The sequence below is a fragment of the Mycetomoellerius zeteki genome, unplaced genomic scaffold, assembly GCF_001594055.1.
Source record: "Mycetomoellerius zeteki isolate Tzet28-1 unplaced genomic scaffold, Tzet1.0 scaffold275, whole genome shotgun sequence".
Lineage (NCBI taxonomy): Eukaryota > Metazoa > Arthropoda > Insecta > Hymenoptera > Formicidae > Mycetomoellerius > Mycetomoellerius zeteki.
Window position 1 is genome coordinate 239,177 of NW_017257255.1, and position 21,852 is coordinate 261,028.

General features: G+C 34.5%; 2 protein-coding genes across 6 annotated transcripts; one reads left to right on the top strand and one right to left on the bottom strand.

The window, feature by feature from the left end:
* Window positions 1–912: 912 nt before the first annotated feature.
* LOC108724116 (uncharacterized) lies at window positions 913–2,016 on the bottom strand. Its single transcript, XM_018450291.1, has 3 exons — window positions 1,846–2,016; window positions 1,175–1,363; window positions 913–1,114 (listed from the first exon to the last, which is right to left on the bottom strand). The coding sequence occupies exons 1-3, from the start codon at window positions 1,973–1,975 to the stop codon at window positions 1,089–1,091; spliced, it is 345 nt and encodes a 114-aa protein (XP_018305793.1). The 5' UTR covers window positions 1,976–2,016; the 3' UTR covers window positions 913–1,088.
* Window positions 2,017–2,748: 732 nt separating this feature from the next.
* LOC108724131 (probable Rho GTPase-activating protein CG5521) lies at window positions 2,749–19,679 on the top strand. 5 transcript variants are annotated; one of them, XM_018450317.1, is made up of 28 exons: window positions 2,749–3,058; window positions 4,946–5,056; window positions 5,285–5,302; window positions 5,498–5,669; window positions 5,779–6,136; window positions 6,233–6,510; window positions 6,588–6,882; window positions 6,968–7,335; window positions 7,416–7,638; window positions 7,714–7,921; window positions 7,999–8,130; window positions 8,510–8,746; window positions 9,273–9,463; window positions 9,586–9,684; window positions 10,015–10,299; window positions 10,397–10,522; window positions 10,617–10,784; window positions 11,513–11,623; window positions 11,851–12,009; window positions 12,098–12,277; window positions 12,343–12,706; window positions 12,806–12,954; window positions 13,042–13,217; window positions 13,303–13,762; window positions 13,827–14,113; window positions 14,185–14,321; window positions 15,336–15,461; window positions 18,758–19,679. In XM_018450317.1, exons 1-28 carry the CDS (start codon window positions 2,953–2,955, stop codon window positions 18,916–18,918), a joined length of 5,685 nt encoding a protein of 1,894 aa, XP_018305819.1. In that variant the 5' UTR covers window positions 2,749–2,952; the 3' UTR covers window positions 18,919–19,679. The 5 variants fall into 5 exon arrangements, with proteins under 5 accessions (XP_018305819.1, XP_018305821.1, XP_018305822.1 ...); XM_018450319.1 differs by having other exon boundaries at window positions 15,363–15,461; XM_018450320.1 differs by having other exon boundaries at window positions 15,336–15,514; window positions 18,758–18,830.
* The last annotated feature ends 2,173 nt before the right edge of the window (window positions 19,680–21,852 follow it).

The window sequence follows — 21,852 nt, forward strand, 5'->3', positions numbered from 1 at the left end:
CTCTCGGGATGTGCGTTACCCTACTCATCCATATTCCGGCCCGTTCCAATTCCATTAAACGGCCGGCAACCTCCACCGAGAGCTGGCCCTCGTATGGCATTGTAAACGCTATAATTCTCCTGCCATCGATTACGTCGATTGACATCGCTGTCTTCGACGACAGTTCAAAGCGCGCGGTCGGTGCGATTACTGTGTCACCAAAGCATTTTTTATACGTCTGTTATATCATCCATTTTATTGACTCAAATTTCTTAAATTTCAGCTCTTTTACACACTCTTGCTAAGACAATGTATTCAGAACAGCTGAGAGCATTTTTTATTTTCTTTTTCCCTCCTATAAATAAGAAACTAATAAACATAAAATTAATAAAAAAAGACATTCAGTGTTTAATCAATATCAATACCAATACTAACATCAAGAAAAATCTTTTTAATGTGTAACTGAGAGAAAAAATGGTTACAATTACCATAATTTAACTCTATAATTTATATAATAACTTTTTAGTGCTAACTATATTTTTACATAGAACTATAAATGTAATTATTATTATTATTAACATTGTAGCATTAATAATATCTAAAAATAGACCTTCTAGAACCGTAATTATTTTACCATGCAATTATAGTCATAATAATAAATACTGTTTCTCTCAGTGCGGAATTAAATTTATCGGGCCCTCTTTGAATCAACACATTTCGATAAGAGTACACTCTTCTCCCGTCTTGCCGGGCTGAATGAATTATTACTTTATATATATAGATATATAATAGGACATTTTTAGAGATAAAAAATTTATTTATTATTTTCATAAATAAATATGTAATTTGTTAAACTAATTTTGAATTTTTAGAAATCGATTGACGAATTGGAACTCGAATGGAAACATCGCGGTTCGCGAGTCGAAAAAAGATCGTCCTAAAGTATCGACTACACAAATTACATTATTTCTTCGTTTTTACACTAGAGTTGCAATTGGATTTGTCGGCAGCACAAAACGCTTCGCGCTGAGTAAAGATGATCGAGTCACGATTTTTTTGACGCTGCTCGAAGGCCTCTATGTCAGCGTTCAATTCCTCATACGGTTGCGTCACCGTGTCGGCCAGATCTTTGCATCTGTGATTATTGGGAAAAGCACTGATTTATCTAACGTTCTATTGAAAACGTTCCGCTAACCATACTGGAACTTTGTTTTGTGAGCGAAGCTGCAGAGTCCGCATTTGTTATCAGCTGCGAGAGCGGTCTTGTCTAGACCGAGTTGTTGGAAGACTTGCAATCCCTTGCGCCAAATATCCTTCTCCTTCATAATTTCCTCCACGCTCGATACCGACGCCGTTTCCGATGACGATTCGCGTTCCAATATTCCTTCGTGTCAAAGTATTGTCTCAATCAAATGCTCGATATTGACACTTTTATAGAATTCCATTTATTTTTATATAATTTAATAAAAATAAAATTAATTCTTTGCAGTGTTTTTTAAGATGCTTATTAATATCATTGTTAAATTGACGATCAATTTATAATTTGTTGTGTCCCATATAGCATAGAATATTATTCCAGCAATATTGCAGCAATGTTGCTGCAAACTTTTGTGCTGTGTATTGCTAAGTTGTTTTGTGTGCCATACGGCTTTTGAGATATGAATTTTTAATTTAATTTAATTGTGATATTATTACTTTAGCTTATTCTTTCTTTATTGTTACAACATTATTATTCGATAAACACGCTTATGATATATATTGTAATATTAACACACATATCTTAGAAGATATCCAAGCTTTCGTAGTAAAATGGAAAAAAGATATTCTTAGATCGAATATGATAACCTAAATTCATACTTTTGTTACCTTTGTGCGGTTGCAAACAATTCTGAGCATCCAAGAACTTCCAGAACGCCTTCACTTTCTCCCGCTGACTTACGCTGTTTTCTTTAATAAACGAAAATTCCATGTAAACTTCCTCATCTCTCGAACTCATTTTGAAACCGCGCGTGTAACTCCACGTGTAAGTCCACCATGACTAGTTCTTCGACATCAGTTCCTATCACTTCCGCTTTGGACATGATGCGCGCCTCTAGTGAAATCGAATATCGATCTAGTTATAATCGCTGCTCGGTCGGTAAAGACGATTTCATTATTCTAATCAAATCCCACTGCGGATAACGCACATTCCTACTTCAAGACTGTAAAAAAATATATATATATGAAATATAATATATATGTATATAATATTACAGTTACATATACGTAAGTTTTTTGCTCATTAGCAATAATTATATAATGTTTTCAAGAAATAAATATATATATATTAATTTTAAATTATTATTAAAATGATAATTAAACTATTGACAAGACCAATTTATTTAACAATTTAATAAATAATTGTTACAATTAGCTTCTCTTTTTTTGTTGTTATATGTATATCTTTGTTTATATACATTATTATTATTAAACTGTATTATCGATCAAAGTTACACGCGTTAAGAAACGATGTCAAATTAAAAAAAAAGTTTCAAAAATGATAAATCGAGACATAAAATATTCTAAAGACGTCGCAGATAATTTTCTGTTTCGTGCGGCGCCTTTAAGACTTTAAAATGTCCCTTACGAAACGTAATTATAATGAGTCATAACAGAATATATTCTCTGAGAATTGGGAATTGGATGACGGATGATGTCATTGCCCCGAAGTACCACCGAGGGCCGAGGGGCGCAGCGCTGCTTGCGTGTGGCCAGTTAGGCGCTCAAGATGGCCGTCACGTACATCTGATCGGAGGTGTGTATGTGAAATTCGACGCCGATTTGACGTGACACGGGTGGGCCGTGCATCGTGCACCTCGCGCCGCTGGCATGGTGATCGCGCGGAGGTAACCGGACCTGGGCATCGACGCGAACCGTCCTGGGCGTCGTCGTCGATGATTGTTCCTGTCCCCGCGGCCGCCGGCGGCTCGAATCATGTTCAGCAAAAAGCTCCATGTAGACGTCAAGAAGTCGACGCTCAAGATCCAGGATGTCAAGAAGGACAGCGCGACGCGATTCAAGCATCTTAAAATCGTACTAGGTGAGGATCACGACGACAACGACGTGTCGATGATGACAGGTCGTAATAGGCTGAGTCAGGTATTTCGCGGAAGGACGATAACGAAATCGAGGCGGTACCACTGATATTTACTCGCTCCCACGCATGCTGGCGGAGACGCCTCAAATTGCGAGCCACGAGGACGTTTCTCCGGTTTCTCGTAGCGTATTCCTCGTTCCGCCTTCATTCTACCTCATATCGCGTTCTTTAACGAATCTTACTTCAGCTTTTACTTCTCAAATATAAAGTGAGAGAAAGAGAATGAGACAAAATACACAACATTACTTTTACGTTATCGAGGAAAAATTGTTTACTTCATGAAACTCGTTTGACTTCTTTGAAAATAGATGACCCTGAGGAATGTTGATATGTTAAATAGAAAATTTAAAATAACTATTGTAATGACTTCGACCAAATCAAATAAAACTTTGATTAATTCAATCAAATTACTTGCTGCAAAATTTTTAATTGTGTTATTATCCCTCTGATCTATATTTTTTATGTAAGAAATTAATTATTTGATTTATGTGAACAAAATAGCACAGATGACTTGAGTTGTTAAGTTAATCAGAATTTGGTCAAAGTGGACCTTAATTAACATTAATGAGAGGTTACTTTTGCACAACAGCAGATTTTAAATAAATATATAAAGATATCATTGTAATAATTTAAAAAACCAGTTATACACGGATTTTATAAGACATCACTTTTATCTCTTCATGAAATATAAAATAAATATATTTTGTATAATATTTAACCTATCTTAAAAGTAAAGCTAATTAACAGTTTTTTTTTATTTAGCAGGTTTTATAGAAAATTACTAAAAAATTTGAGAAAGTAATATTCTATTTGTTTCTCAGCTGTTTATTTAACATAGACAAAACTCTGTTACATCACTTGCTCGTTGCATATCCTAGTTAAAAAAAGAAAAAGAATTAAATCCAAGCAGTTACAAGATGGTAACTGCTTGGACCAATAGTGTTATGGTTAAGGTTTCACAGTGTTATGAGAGAGGTAGTTAATATCTAATCACCAAACCGCCTGACCACATTGACCAACTCGTGGCCTCCATGTCTAGCTAAAGTTACGTTGTAGTTGCATGTTTTATATGTATTTTTCTACACATGCACACACACTACTAATAAAAATAGTCTACAGCTTTAAATATTTTGCAAACATGTGCCATATATATTGATATCTCACATATATTTCTGTTCTAATGCTTCTATTCTGTTTATCTACTTCGCTCTTACTATATTAAATAATTTTGAAATATTATAATATGTAATTATATTATATATTTCTTCTTCTTTTTCCCTCTTTCTCTGTTTCTTATATACATATAAGGAAAAAGAAAAAGAATTCTACTATATAAGCACAGATACTTGGAACCAGTTATGATGTAATAGAATTTCCACTACTTCTTTCTATAAGACATATCACTCCCTTAATTCAAAAGCGACACAATACGAAAAAATTTTTTTTAATTATTGCCATGAATGGGTTAAGTAAATATTGTCCTATTAATCGTTAAAAGTAAACTTCATAATAAACCGTCAAAACGTCACAATTCAAAAAGGATGGTTTTGTTAAAAAATTATGAAACAAAAATGACAAAAAAGGGATTTGATGGAATCATATTATGAATATATACTTTTTGTCGATATCATTGATTAATTAATAATTTTTTATCAAGTTGAAAAAGAATTTCCTTTTTTTGGAAAACTTAATTTTTTTATTTATATTTTGAAATAAAGGAATATGTATTGCAAGAGAAAGTTTTCTTTCCTATTTATTAATGATGATATGTTTACGAATATCTTACATTTTATATAATAAACATATCAATTCATTGTTTTTATATTAAAGAAAATGTGGACACTGACGAGGCAAAGGGCTTTTTTGAGGGTAACTTCAGCCATGTGTACTTCATCCTTTACGATTGCTTCGTGTCCGCCGAAGCAAATCTTCGGCAACGCGGTAAGTTGCAAACTAAATTGATATTAAAGTGTAATATACTAAATAAAGCTAACTGTCCTAATGCTGTATAACTTTGAAAATTTCCATGCTTTAATATATATCGCATAATTATATAACTTGACAAAATAATATCATTGCCTTCAAAATTATAATAAATTTTGTATTAACCATAATATTCACTCGTTATTTTATTATCATCTCTTTCATTTCTTCCCATTCTGCTGCCAGAGCTTTCCTTCCATATTGGTAAGTCATATATCATGTTACTTTAGCTTGATTTGCATTAATTATTTCTTCCATTACTAACGTCTTATGAGTTAAATTACATTTACATGGATACTTGTACAAATATCATTCTCATGTTAATCATAGTATTTGCCATAAATATTTCTTACATAATATAATTAAAAGATAGAAAAAACTAATCTATATGTTTTATAGTGCATAAGGCACACAGAGAAGAGTTAGAACAGGTATTGCAACTTCTGGAGAAAGTTTTAACTCTTCTTCCTGAGCTGCTTAACAGACGATGGCAGTGTCATAGTTTAGCACGGATTTTGCAGAAGCTCTTGCATCCTGGTAATAGTTGGAAACTTCGTAGACAAGCTATAAGGTATGACAACTGTTCGCAGTAGATATGTTATATTTATTTAGGGCATATTATTTGGCTTTTATGTATGTTATATTTACTTGTTATTTGTGTAACACCACTGATGTTTTAGGTATTTTATTTTGTGGTATCAAGCTCTTGGCGAAAATGCTCCCGAACATATACATCAGATGTTTGCCAGCTTGGTGCCAGGATTTCCACCGCATCAAGCATCGCCTTATAAATGTGATCGTAAAACAGATGGCAAGAAAGAAAAACTGGCGAAAGCATCTAATTCTGAAGAGAAAGACAAGAGAGAATTTTATGACACGCAACTCGGGCAAAGTACTTTTCATGATAATGGATCAAATCAATGTCCTATCAGTCAAGTTGATGGCGGGCCTATCTTACCACCGCAAAGTGGAGAAAAGCCTCTCGACAATGAAACTGTTAGATTTTTGGAAGCATTGCTTGAATTTATGGTTACTCAGGTATGTAATTTACTTCTCTATGGACATATTTATAGATATCTATTTAATCTTAAAACGCGATAAAAATAATTAACAATTTGTTTGTGTTATTTCCAGGTGATAAAAGTAGAATGGCGAGATAAATCTACACGGCAGCATAAAACTTTTCAATTTTTATTAGAACGTTTTAAAGTAGCATATCTTCGTCACATCTGTCCGGAATTCAATGACAATTTTTCCCTTTACAAACCTAATTTGGAATTACCCACAATGCGTAAACCGATGAATCAAAATCAGAATAACTATGTACTCTGTAAAGTGGCTTTAATCAAATGGGTTGCAAGTTTCACGCATGTCGCTAGAAAAGATGGACTTTTTTCACATCTTTCGCAAAGGTAATTTATTTTTTGTTTTATCTATTTGCTTCTGTTGTAATTTGAATTATAATACATTTTTAAATACTAATCTGCAGTACAACACCAAACGAGGAAAATGCCGAGTCAGAATTACGCCGTGTGTCGGTGTATACTCAAAATTCTACGGATTCAAATTTACTGTCACCTGAATCAGCTATATCTCAACAGGATAGTCAAAATCAAGAAGATAGTGCCGTTTCGGCCCTGTTAGTCAGAGAGGTTTTATATGGAAATAGGGATAATGTAAACTTTGTACATGAATTGTACAGACAGGCATTTCTCCTGGATTTTAATCATGCAGGAGCCATAAGAAAGGCTATCGCCGTTTATAAAGATTGGATTCAAATGAATGTGAGTTTTAAATATTAGAAAATTATATATTACACATATATATGTATGTAAATATTATTATGTATATACGTAATATATTTTATAGGAAATCCCTCCATTCATGTTGGAACCATTAGATGGCCATAAAGATCGGGATTACGAAGAAAGTCAAAAAAAGGAAAGTGAAATGGAGAAGAGTCCATCTGATAGTTATCGACAGACGAGATTAAGAAACGATTCTTATCTTGGCGCTATACATCGGGAAAATTTGTTTATTAGGGCAGGCCTGCAAAATGTTCTGCAAATTTTTATCACGCAAGCGTCAAACGTATTTTTCTTAGAAAACTCGGGACCGAATGCATCTTTAACATTACTCGAAGAACAAACGGACAGTTGTAAAAGAGTTTTAAATGTGTATCGATACGTAGTTATGCACTCTAGGCTGGAACCAGCAACCTGGGAACAGTTACTTAGGTATTTATTCGCGATTTGTTAGCTTCTTTCTTTACGATTAATTTATTCTTTCGCAATTTAATTTAAATTCCTTAAATCAGAGTGTTACTGCAAATTACATCGCTCGTGTTAAGCGAGAAATCCTCTCGCCGCAAGCATCAAGAAAGTATCGGTGGAAAACTTGCGCCTGCCATATTCCAGACTTTAATTGTTACATGGATTAAGGCTAACTTAAACGTGGTTATTTCTACCCAGTTATGGGACCAGTTTCTAGAGGTGTTAACATCGTTAACGCAATGGGAAGAATTAATTCGCGAGTGGGCGGTGAGTGCAACGAATCTCACGAGCTCTGACTCATATACATGAAGTAATGTTTTCTTTTTTATATATGCTATGTAGAAAACTCTGGACACACTAACAAGAGTATTAGCGAGACACGTGTACAACTTGGATTTGAATGATCTACCTTTGGACAGACTCAGCGAACAAAAATCAAAAAAGCGACGTGGAGTTGGAAGCCGCGCGGCGTCAACTGGAAGCGTACAGCCGCCTCGGAAAGGTAGCGTTGATCAAGAAAACAATATCGTGCCGAAAGAAAGTGTCGTAGGTACGTAAGACCTACAGATTGCAATTTTCTTTTGTCGCAATAATAGTTTACCTAAGGAGTTTCTCAATTTTGATCAGATCATCCTTTGCGTGATATGAGGAAAGTGCGACCATTACCGCGCAGTGCAAGTGACAACACTATATACAATGTCAAGGCTCGTACGAAGTTGCATAGACAGCGGACGCATACGATACATAGCGGTATTCCCGGTAAATAAACGCCATTAGTTACATAGTTCTCTTTTTTAGTTTTACTTCTCGAAACTATGTGGAGATCTTTGGTAGTGCCTTTGTGTTGCTGTGTGCGCAATTTATTTATAACTGTATCTCTTCTTTTTTTTCGCTTTGGCGCCGACATCAAGTTAAAAATAACTTCTCCCCGTACTTCATACCGTACAGACAGACAGTAGTACTCCTATCCGTAGATTTGTCATATTTATAACGCAGCACCCATTGTCGCTTATTCTAATTTTTAATCGGCATGTCGTTCATAAGATCGATTTTAACTAAACGACTTGTCATTGATAATACATCTCCGCAGTGTGTGTCCTACTTCTTGATTAAGTGTAAACAATTTCCACACGTGCAGTACTCCCCCTATCGATAGAACAAGATATGGCGCGGTTACTGTCAAGCGGCTCGGCTTCGTCGTCAGTGACCAGTCGGAAGATGCTGTCTAACAGGCGTGCCAAATCTTTGGATAGCATTGTTATAGTTGATAGCGAACCACCATCACCACGCTGCCCGTCACCGACACCCAGCAGTGGCGTTGACAGCAACAAAGATAGCCCTATACAGATAGAAAATATTGATGGTAGCAGTATTGGTATGTATGGCCTGTCATTGTGTAATCTATATAACGTATTTCAGTTTGCGAAAGACCACATATTATCACAGACTTGATGTGTGAACATTTTGGTATCTTCAAAAAATTGTTACATCCGTCCTACATTAATAACCATTTTACAACGTCTCTTAGTCGAGTAATGTCCTTTTATTAACAATACGTGATGCTTTGATGATTGCTCGAGCATTTAATATAACGGAGAATCCGAATAATATTAAATAAAAATATTTCTTCAATTAAACCTATGCTTTTCAGATGGTTTTCCGCTTTTGGGGTTTTGAAATATTTATCATTGAATTAAGTCATGTGTTAAGCTTGTAACAATTTTTCTTATTGCACAACATCATAAAATATAAAGAGCTTAACTATATATGGCAATTTCATAATTCATAAATAACGCAATGAACTATATTGTTCAATAACATGTATTTGATTTTAAACTTAGATTTTATATCTCAAATTAATAGATTAGCATATATTTAGCAACTGTTTTATTGTTCTATAGATACAAATGACGCATCTGAGAGAAGATCAGTTATGGCAGGTGGAGGGGTCCGTGGATGGTTGCCAGATGTGGCTGTCGTTTTATGGCGACGCATGCTCTCGGCATTAGGAGATGTTAATAATATTCAAGATCCCGTTTTACATGGTCAAGTTATGGATTATCTTGTGCAACTTACACAAACGTTAATTAAAGTAAGAATTACTAACTTCAAAAAATTAAATAAATTAAATTAAATAAAACGTGTACGTGCGTACGTGTGTGTGTGTGTGTACATGTGTGTCTTATGCTATTCTGTTGGTTTATGTATGTTTAGATACGTTTGAATCAAGGAGTATCCGGAGATAATCAAGCAACACCTCCAGCACCAGAGCTAATTCCACCTCTGACAGTCATCGCACCTTGGTGTTTCAAGGTATATATATATATATATATATATATTACTATTTGGTACGATTGCGACATAACTAAAAATTGTCTAATTGTCATTGTTTAATTACAAAAAAGAAACAGGAACATAAAGAAAAAAGTATATTTAAAAGTATATACTCTTATTTCTCTACAATTAGTTATTATATCAAAATTGCATTTCATTGGTATATAATGTTACAAAATTTTAATAATTTAAAATATTTAAACTTATTTTATGGAAAACTTTGTTATTTGAGTTATGTTGTTGTAGCAAATGAACGATATAATGCAGAAATATTATGTCTTTCAGTACTTACCCATATATTCTTCGCAGGCGATCCAGCTTCCCGATCAATACGAAATTGGCAAATTAGCTGCATATCGTCTTATATGTCTCTTAACAGTACAACCACTGGACATTAGTCTACCGAAACAGCATCTTACGCTTTTCTATCGCGCCGTTCACAATGGAATTGCTAGTAATGATAGTAAAGTACTGCATGTACTTGTGAAATATACAGGACCCAGATTATTTAGTTTGAATCTACCTGGATCGAGTCTTCTGATTTTAGACTACATACACGCTGCAAATGTGATACTTAGCAGTCAAGATGTCGAGGTATTTTATTTTTTTTTTTCTATAAATTAAGTAATGTAATATTTATCTCAGTGCATGCACACAACATTATATATTATTTATATTATTTTTTTCTCAGGCACCAAGGACGGAAGCTGTTTCTATTATCGGTTCGTTGTTATCCTTACCTGTTGCAATGATCAAACTACCCATGTTACAACCAAATGGGCCTGATATTGTAACTATGACGTGTCCAGAAGCAAAAGTAATGCCACTATTGCATATAATTTAATATCACAATTAATAGTCTCAAATTGATCCTTGTTGTTTCATGTTTATTATAAATTTCATATTTTTAGGAGCACATTGTAACAATACTTTTGCGGAGTTGTCGACGAGAACCCACTGGTATTGCAAGATGCCTGGCTCTGTCAAGTATTGCGATGTTTGTATATAAAGAACTATCCTATAAAACACAACATCCGAGAATTCCGGAAGCTGTTACAGTTCTTCTACTTGCACTTAGAGTAAGTTGCAAATTTTTCTATATTAAATTGTAGATCTCTATTAAATATCTTTGAGAAACAATTATACGAGAATGGCTACATATATACATGGCTACATATGCACAGAACCTGTAAAATTTGTAGAACATAGAAAGCATGAGACAATTATTCTCTACGAGTTGTAGTTGCTTGATAGTTTGCATTTGGAATATTGTCCTAAATTAAACGGTATATATCGCGTGAAATGCACCGTTGCTATCCGTGAATATATCTTTTTTTAAGAAAGAGAGAGATCCATATTTAACAACGTAAGTTAAGTAAATCGGGTGTGTTACAATAATATTAAGATAAAAGCGAATCTCTTTCATTGAGTGTCATTGACAGCGGATGCAAGGAGCAGAGCGCCGCAGAGCTGGTTTCTGTTTTCCCCTAATAGATCAGGTAGTTTTCCTTCTTTTTTTTCTGCATCAATGTAGCAGTGTCGACCGTCGTGTGACGTTCACAATTTTGGACTGATACCTGCGTGTCTTACGAGGATCTCGTTAATTTGCATGGCCTACCGCTATATATGTGTCCAGAAATAAACTGTTTCAGTCTATGCAATCTCCTTTTTATCTGATATTCTTACTAATGAACAAATTCTTTATATGTTACTAACTAGATGTTGATAGTTCAAATATGCAGAAGTTAATCTTTACTTATTGGAAGTTAATCAATACTTAATGACTATATCAATTTTTTGTTTTCAGGCTTCTCACGCTACTGTTGCACAGGTTGCGTGTGATTCTTTGTTACTTCTTTGCGATAAGGCTGATATACTACTAGAATTGTATCCTAATGTGCCATCTAAGATAATACAGGTACGATTGTGAAAGGATCTCGCACTAATTATTATGAAGCCTACCCTAATTAATTATGGGAATTGGATCCCGATGAAATAAGTTCGTCTTCATGTTGTAACTTATAATATGGCGAATAAATAAACTTATTTAATCAGAATTCAATTTCTATAATTAGTCCTAAGTCTTTTTTGATTTAAGGATTATAAAGAAGAATATAATGATAATTTTAATTTTCTGATATCCAGATCTTATCGGATACACTTGGGCGAATGACAACGCGTGAAAGACGCGGACCTTTAACAGTGTCGATGCTATTTTGCTTAGGCGAATGGGCTATGCATTTAGGACCAACAGTATTACTACAGATGTTCCAAGGAAAACCTCTCTTGATGACTTTATTTACAGTCAGTATTATTGATATTGTTTTAATATTTTATACATATATGGCGTTTTATCTTGTCGGTTTCTATAGCATTTAATTTTATTATGTAGGTTTTAAACAACATAGTGCAAAATAAAGTTGGAAAGGAATTTTCGAAAATCGCTAAAAATAACCAGGATGACGATGATGATTTTGATCCTAATATTACATTAGATAATTTAATTGATGAGTCCTCTATAAAATCACCTCGCAAAGGAAATATTCAGTCGGTACAATTGGCAGCAAAAATGGTAAGCTAATCTATTATACGCGTATATAAATATATATAATTTACGTGAATATTCAATCGACGCAGGTATTGATGCATTTAATTAATCATCTGGGACACTTTCCGATGGGTATCGGTGCTGCACGTCTCTCATCACTGGTTGTTGAATTGGACGACGTTCCTGGAATCGATGGAGACGAGCTATCTTCCGCCGTTTTTCAAGCACCTAACATACAGCTGTTGATGCTATCTAATTCGATCATAATGTCACTGGTAGAATTAGCGGCATTGGATGCACCTGGCGGAGGAGTCACAGCTGGTTTGACTACAGCTCCTTCTTTGGTCAGAGTTTTGTTGCGGGATCTTGCTGGAAAAGCTTCTTGGGATAGTTCGATCTTGTATAGCCAACCTTTCATTGATGACGATCTGCCGCTACCGTTTGCAAAACCTGGTAATAATTCATTTATGTTACCTTTTTTTGCGCATGTATTAGCCTTTTTAATGAAAGAAGATGTATCGTGACGTGATAAATTTCTGTGATTTATTTCAGTTGATTGGAACGTGAAATTACATACAGACGATTTGAATAGTGTCATTACACCTCACAACTGTACACCCAGACACACAATACGGCATCGCGAGCCCCATATATTACCGACTTTTGCGAATGCTGCAAGCGATATGGATAACTTGGACGATGTGAGTGAATGAAGTTAAAGTTATATTGACATCCTAATCTTCAATAATAACAAAGTAGTAAATTGCTAAAGAGCTGTATGTTTTTAGCTTCTTCAATATATAGGACATACGAGCCCGGAGGTTTTGACCAATCCAGAAGTAGCTCTCAATGCACCCGCTAATCCACCTCAGGGATATTATCTCGAGAGCGAGACTATTGCAACGATTTTGAATCAGAGAAACGCAGAGCAAGAACACATGAATAATTGGAATCAACACATTAGGTTGCGTGTCTATCGTTTTCTAAATATATTTTATTGATTTGCAATTTGAGGTTGTATTTTTGATTAAAATAAATCTTAATTTTAGTATGAGCGCAACAGCAATCAGTCCACCGTCATGTCGTCCGCCTCCGGCGCCATTTCATCACTGCCGCCTCTTGTTTTCGCATCTCGGTTTATCCGGCTGGGAGCTGCGTAAGAAACTGCATTTGCTAGCGAAAAACGAGAAGCTCTTACGTGAACTCCGTAATCTCGATGGCCAACGGTCTCGGGAGACACACAAGATAGCGGTGATTTACGTCAGCCAGGGCCAGGAAGACAAGAACTCCATACTAAGCAATGTCACTGCCAGTAAGGAGTATGAGAGTTTTATCGCGAGGCTCGCTTGGGAAGTTGAGCTGGAATCGCACACTGGTTTTCTCGGCGGCTTGGTACCTGGAAAGGCATCTGGTGTCACCGCACCGTACTATGCTACATCTTTCACTGAAGTTCTCTTCCATGTTGCTACAAGGATGCCATCGGATAGTCCTGAGAGTTTACTGCAAAAGGTATTTTAGTATAGCTTTCTGCAACGCTTTTATCTCATGATATTTACGTGATATTTAATTTCAGACACGGCATCTTGGCAATGATGAAATCCACATAGTCTGGTCGGAACATTGGCGAGATTATCGCAGAGACATCATACCTACAGAATTCTGCGATGTTCTCATTGTCATTTATCCATTGAAAAACAAGCTGTATCGAATACAAATTTCGCGTAAATCGGAGATTCCATTTTTCGGTCCTTTATTTGATGAATGTATTGTGGAGGATAAGGTATTACCGGGTTTAGTGAGAACAACCGCATTAGCCGCGAGTAAAGCAAAAAGGTCTACGCTTACGTTATATCAACATTAGTAAGTAATCTGTTTATAAACTGCAATATTATGAAATCATCGAATTGAATAACACTTAAATAAAATTTTAGTTATGAGGAGAGATCGCGATCCATCGATACCGTTATGAGAAATCACAAGGAAGCTACAACATTCGAGGAGTTTACGGCCAATGTTTACTCACCAGTGCAACCGCCAAGCCCGTTTAGCGCAGCTTCGTCTGTCTCTGGTACGTGATTCTCAATTAAGTAAAAACATTAGTAATATTATATATATATTTTGTAATAATATATTTAATTTTTAAAAATTTTCACATACGAGGTGTGATCAAAAAGTAAGGTGACTTTTCATTTTTATAAAAAAATATTCATTTATTCATCCAAAATTATGTTATCCCCTTCAAAATAATCCCCCTCTGATACAATGCACTTGTGCCAGCGCTTTTTCCAGTCGTCAAAACACTTCTGAAATGCACTTTTGGGTATTGCCTTGAGCTCCTCCAGCGATGCAGCCTTAATCTCCTCAATCGTCGCAAATCTTCGTCCTTTCATGGGCCTTTTCAATTTTGGGAAGAGGAAAAAGTCACAGGGGGCCAAGTCTGGTGAATACGGTGGCTGAGGCATGATGATAGTATTGTTTTTGGCCAAAAAACTACTCACTAGTAACGACGTGTGCGCAGGTGCATTATTCGACGATTTTTCAACACAATTTCTTTCACTTCCTGAACATTTTCGTCGGTTTTTGACGTGCTGGGGCGTCCAGAGCGAGGTTCATCGTTAACATTTTCTCGGCCCTCTTGGAATAACTTATACCATTTATAAACATTTTTTTTGCTCAAAGTTGACTCACCGTACGCCACTGTCAACATTTCAAGAGTTTTTGAACACTTAATACCATTTTTTACACAAAAATTAATACAAACTCTCTGCTCCATTATTTTCAAAAGCAAAAAATCGCCGAGCACGCAAACACGAGTCTAACCTTTATGCCTCTCATATAAAAACAAAACATGCTATATAGTCAAAACTGTGAACATATGATCGTGACGAGTGTACCAACACAACAAAAAAAAATTTTTTAAATTAGAGTACAGAGCGCGCGAAATTCAAAAAGTCACCTTACTTTTTGATCACACCTCGTACATGCAGAAATAAACGTCTCTCTTCAGTATTTCGCGTATCATTACTCGTTCATATTTATCGTTTATAGAAGTTTATTATTACTATTGATATCGCACTATCAGGATCTACAACAAGCGTGCAATCCACAGCATCGTCAAACCTCGCAGCAGCGCTTATAGATTCGCACCAGGGACGCTCCGGTTTGCGCAGCAGTTCGACAGCGAGCAGTGACAATCGTGCGAATAGAGGTGACTAATTCAGTCCACTAACCCCCACCCACCTTGTAACACCACCGGACAAGGTAGTATTATTAGTTATTTATTATTTCCGTGCTGTTCTTCCAACATTTATCTGATATTGTATCCTATGCCTCTATCTGTATCTGTTAAGTGTGTGTGTATGTATATACATGTGTGCGTGCGTGCGTGCGTGCGTGTACATACAAGATGTTCAGTAAGTTTTGACAAAACGCTCGTGTATAGAATGGATTAAACTGAGTTGAAAAGTCCTGTACTATTTTACAATTTTTGCAATAATTAAGAGATATTAATTTAAAAATCGCCGAATAAACATATCCAGTGGGTCATACAGCCAAATGCACATTCATTGATCGTTGTCGATAACAACAGAGAATGGATTGCGGGATCTGTGTGTCAAAATGATCAATAAAAATAAAAGAGAGGGACCGCATGTAAGACGGCTAATCTATTTCCATTCGACGTAATGGAAGAGAGAACGAGAGGAAGATTGGCCGTCTTCCATGGTTTCTCTCATTATTGCCGATCACATTTAAATACTACTTAGATACGGATCGCGCAGTTCATTCTCTATGTCTTTGGTCATGATCGCTAAACGCGCGGGGAGTTGTTTTTTTTTTTGCTGCTGTGCGTATTGCCACTTGTAGTAAACAAATCTACATACGCCTAGCGATCATGACCGATGGGGGCAATGGGTGTAAATGAGCATGCATTTGGCGGTATGGCCGGGCGGATACGCGCTTATTCGGCGAACTTTAGAAATTAATATCTCGATTGTGAAAATTGTAAAATAATGAAGAAAGGACTTTTCGATTCGGTTTAATTCGCTCTATCTGCATACAAGCGGTGTCAAAAAGTTTGTATATACACACACACACACACACACACACATATACTTTATGATTGTTTGATCACAATTTCATAAACAGTAATGTTCGTACAACATGCTACAGATAGATATTTGAAAATAAATATTTTCTAATTCTAATTTTTGTTATATACCTGCTGTGTGTCTAATAACAATATATATAATTGCAAGATTTAATCTGCCGAATATTGTAAAATCAAGAATATTACTCAATTTTTTCTTTAACCTTTCTATGTCTTTTAATTAACTTTTTGTTTGGCAGTCTTACAAAATATATTCAGAGGTAATCTTTCCAATCTATGAGCAACATTATAAAAATAGCATGTCTGGATATTATTTTTTCTTATGTTTATGTGTATTTCATGTTTTTTAAAATATTTTTAATAATGTTTTTTTATCATTTTTAAATATTGCTTTGCAGGAGAATATAATAGGTGCGTTTCGTTTTGCGCTTATAGCACCTATAAGCATTATTTGTTCTTGTTTAAAGCCGTAATCACATTACGTGTTGCCGGTTGATGGTTCTATTTTAGCCAATTACGTTGCAGCTAGTCCGTATTCGCTGCATCGTGGTTGGCTAAAATAGAATCGATAATCGGCAACCATAGCCAACAACCTATAGTGTGACTACAGCTTAATATTTGATAAACAACAAGGATGAATTAATGCTTATAGCATGCGAGCATGAAAACGGAACGCATTCATATATGCAATATATATACAGGGTGTTTCCAAATTAAATGGCAAAACTTCGGGAGCGTGTAGAGGAGTAAAAAACTAAGAAAAAAAGTCCTATAGACATATGCTCCTTTTTGCTTTGTTTCGCAGGAAATCACGAAAAAAGAAAAAAATATATTTAATTTATTATTTTAATTATTTTATTTATAAACTTTTTAATGAAGATTTTGTTCGAAATGTGCACCTCTTGCAGCAATACAAGCATTGCATCTGTCAAACACGGCTCTTGTAGCAGCCAGGCACTGTTCTTGCGATATTCTGTTCGCTGCAGCTACGATACGATTTCTCAAATGTTGCTCTGATTGAATAGGCGAAGAATAAACTTCTTGCTTCAGAGTACCCCATGCATAGAAATCTAATGGCGTTAAGTCGGGCGAACGAGTTGCCCAATGTACTGCTCCTCCACGTCCAATCCATCGTTGTGGGAATTTTCTATCTAACCAGGTTCTAGCGACTCTGCTGTAATGAGCAGGGCATCCATCTAATTGAAACCACATTTCAGTACGTTGTTGTAATGGGATGTTTTCTAAATAGTCAGAAAATTCATTCTCCAAGAAATTTAGAAAACGGTCCCCATTTAATCTTGCAGGTAAAAAAAACGGTCCCACTAAAACGTCGTTCCAAATTCCAAGCCAGACATTAACAGAAAACTCTTGCTGAAATTTGTATTCTCTAACAGACCTGGGATTTTGATGAGCCCATATATCATAATTCCTTTGATTAATTATTCCACCTCTGGTAAATGTTGCCTCATCTGACCACATTATTTTAGATGGAAATAAAATATCATTGTGGCATGTCTGAAGGTACCAGTTACAAAAGTTCAATCTGTTCCAATGATCTTGAGGTAATAAATTTTGCACTTTTTGAATGTGGTAGGGATAGCGATTATCTCCTTTTACAGTTCGCCAAATTGTTTGTGGTGACACTCCCAATACAGCCGACGCATTCCGAACGCTGGTCTCAGGATGATTGTCAAAATGTTGTAAAATACGATTCCCTGCCTGCAAATCTCTTCGTAACGCTGCTTGAAATCGGTTGTTTTCTTGTCGAATTGAAAATGTTCCAGTCTCTCGCAATCTATTAAATGTCAACATAAACACTCTTCGGTTTGGCACTCTTCTGTTTGGAAATCGTCGTGCATATTCTCGCACCGCCTTTAAAGCATTACCGTTGCAGAAACCGTATACAAAAACCATATCAGCATATTCACTATTAGAATACGTACGCGGCATATTGCAAAAGACAAAATTCATCTACTGTTAAAGGCTTTCAAAGAGCGACTGACAAATTCATAACAGAAAGTGGAAAATGTAATCAAATATGTCGGTGCTAGATATGGCAAGAAATGTAAACATTTTTTTTCGATTTCTCTGAAACGGAGCAAAAACGAGCATATGTCTATAGGACTTTTTTTCTTAGTTTTTTACTCCTCTACACGCTCCCGAAGTTTTGCGATTTAATTTGGAAACACCCTGTATATGTAAAATATGCAATATAAAAATATTGTGTTTCCATCGATGCTCTCTTCTTATTCAAACTGCACGCTTACTTTTTTTTAACAATCTCTGCCTTTTTCACGAGCATCTATTTTCTTACTAAAATTTTATGTTGCTTTTTAATTGATAATCTACAAAGTTACAATTAATGAGATTTTATTAATTCTGGCTTTTATTTTCAGTTTCTGACGGAAGCAGAGTATGGTTTAGTAGTGATACCCCTGAGAGTCCTGCGCTTCACGGAATTTCACCGAGACCTGTAAAAAAGATGTCCTTTAAAACTGGACCAAAGCAGAAGGCTAACACGCAACCGACCCCGCCAGACAGTCCGAGATATAAATAAAAGGTTTTTTTATTTGTATTCAGGAAAATGCTCTGCACAACTAATTGGGCTCATTGAGCATTGTACTTTAAAGGAACTATTCGGATAAAAAATAGAATAACGAATAATTATACGATAGAGTATTCCACTGTTAGTATTTCGCGCATAGCGTGAAAATTAACAACAATGCCTGTGGCAACTTGATACTTTTGCCAATCGATATACTTTATTCACAGTGGGAATTGAATATCTGATTAGCGTTTTCTGTTTTCCGTCCTTAGGTTTAATTTTTATATTGAATGTACAGATCGTTGTTTATTTGTTGCAACGTGAATATTAATTTATTGGAAAGTATAAATATATAATAAATTTATTAAATTATAGAGGTATATAATTAGGTATACTTCTCATAGACTTATCGACGTCGAAAGACAGCTATTTACATTGTACAGCACTTTCTTAAGATTAATTTATCCTAGTACTTCGAATAGCTAGAATAATAATTCTGGACTAAAATTTCTTGAAACATATTAAATGTAGCATAGAAATACTAACATTGTCAGAATGCTCTGCGGTACTGCTATATGGCCTTTGTAATTTCTTATTTGTCACACAGTATACATAGAATATGATATAACTATTTTATTATTAATTAGCAAGATAAATACGAGAGAATTTACGATGTTATTCCCGATAACGCTTGTCAGCTTATACATTAAAGTCATATTCCGAATATGAAGCTGATGTGAATTTGATAATTCCGTTAGCTTGATTTGAGGCAAAACAATGGCTGCATTCAGCAGAAAAAGCAGTTTTGCAACTGTTGTAAAATTCTTTAATATGATTGGTCTTGCCCTTAGTTCCTCATTGGATCTAAATGTATAAACCAATCATATTCAAGAATTTTACAACAGTTGCAAAGCTGTTTTCTCTGCTGAACGCAGCCAATGTTTATTACAATTTAAACAAAGTGATGAATAGCCATTTTCAGAAAACCACTTAAGTTACACATTCCATATGCGTATATCATCCTGTTCTTAATTTATATTTATACATTATAATATAATTCATATGTATGCATATATATATGCATATGTGTGAATATGTGTGAATTATCGAACCATTCCATTCAAACAATTCGATTAACGCATCTACTTTTATACACTTTATCTACTAGATCCCTCAGCATAGAATTTCTCTCATTTTATTCGATATAACGCGAAGAGATCACAAACGCAATCGCCGAATCACTTAATTTCTGTATTAAGGGGATCCTAAAGCCTTCTGTATTATCGATTAAATCGTAATTTTTGTATAACAAATACTTTTTTTCTCTTTCACAGATTCGAAAATCCTTTTCCAGGATTAAAGTATACACATTAATACGCGTTTGTGAGGTGGAATTTATGCCGAGAACGACAAAAAATTTCGAAATTGAAATCTTAAGAAAAATTTTTTATCGTTCTCGGCATAAATTCCACCTCACAAACGCGTATTAATGTGTATACTTTAATCCTGGAAAAGGATTTTTGAATCTGTGAAAGAGAAAAAAGTATTTGTTCTACAAAAATTTACGATTTAATCGGTAATACAGACGACTTTAGGATCCCCTTAAAATCGAAGATGTTTGGTATTTTATAATGAATAAATTAAATATTTCTTATAATGGTGCAAAGCCGAATAATTACCACAAATTTGGCAAAAATCAAGACATGAAAAAAATGGAAGTTGGAAACTTATTCCATTTATTAAATAATAGCTACTTGCTTTATATGAATTATTTTCATACAGTGATAATAATCAAAGTATTAATGTTATCTATTACTATTAATGAATGGCAGATTATAATAAAGGATTATATTGTGGTAACGATCGATGCATTATTCGAGATGAGATTTTTCTAGAGGTATACACTTCGCGATGATAAACTGTGTGTATAATTACAATTTTTTGACTATTTTAAAGACTACCATGAAACAGACATTCAAAAATGTAGGTATTAGCAACGAAGATGTAGTTGATAATTACTGATGCGCAGATCATGGCCAAAACAGCATTATTTTTCCACTAATTTATAATGAGATAGACCAGGAAAGCTCTGTGTATATATATATGTATTGTATATAAATTGTTAAGCATAAAATGGTTCCGAAGTCATTTAAGATTATTCTGAATATATATCATGTTATATCGCTACATTATTAATGGTATATTAATTGAATATATACATATATATATACATAGTATATATATATAAAATTCATTCATTATATCGTTATATGCAAAAATACTTTTACTGATTGTATTTAAATGTACTTAATTAAACATTTTCATTAATATTGCTGTCACTATCGTGCTATTATTTAACTTATTAAAAGAAAAATCATTCTTAATCTCAAAATTTTGTCGGAATGTTTGATTACGTTACGCATTTAATTGGCAGAGCGACAGATTAATGAATGCATAAAGATAATTAAAAAAATATTAACAAATCTTTCGCCGGGGTGAGAACGAATAATTTTTCTTTTTTTCCAAAAAGGAAAAATATTCAGTACATAAGCTTAAAAACAATATTGAAAACAGAATACCTGAACTTCTTAACACCGAGTCGTTTTTGTATAAGGATAAAGTTTTACGTATATCTCTTTATGTAAAGATATTGCAAATGTTTACATATATTAATATTTACGCGGAATAACATATAATTGTCATAGCATTTCTCCAGATTTACAAAAAAAGCACTTATTTCCAAGAATTAAAAGAAAATAAGATATAAGTATTGTAAAATATTATATATGTACACACACGCGCACACACACACGCACACACATACACATACGCACACGCACACACATATAATATCTTACAATATATATAGCAATTCTATATTAATATAAAATGAAAGAGAGAGAAAAAGAATCGATATATTATATATATATACTAATATATATTTAT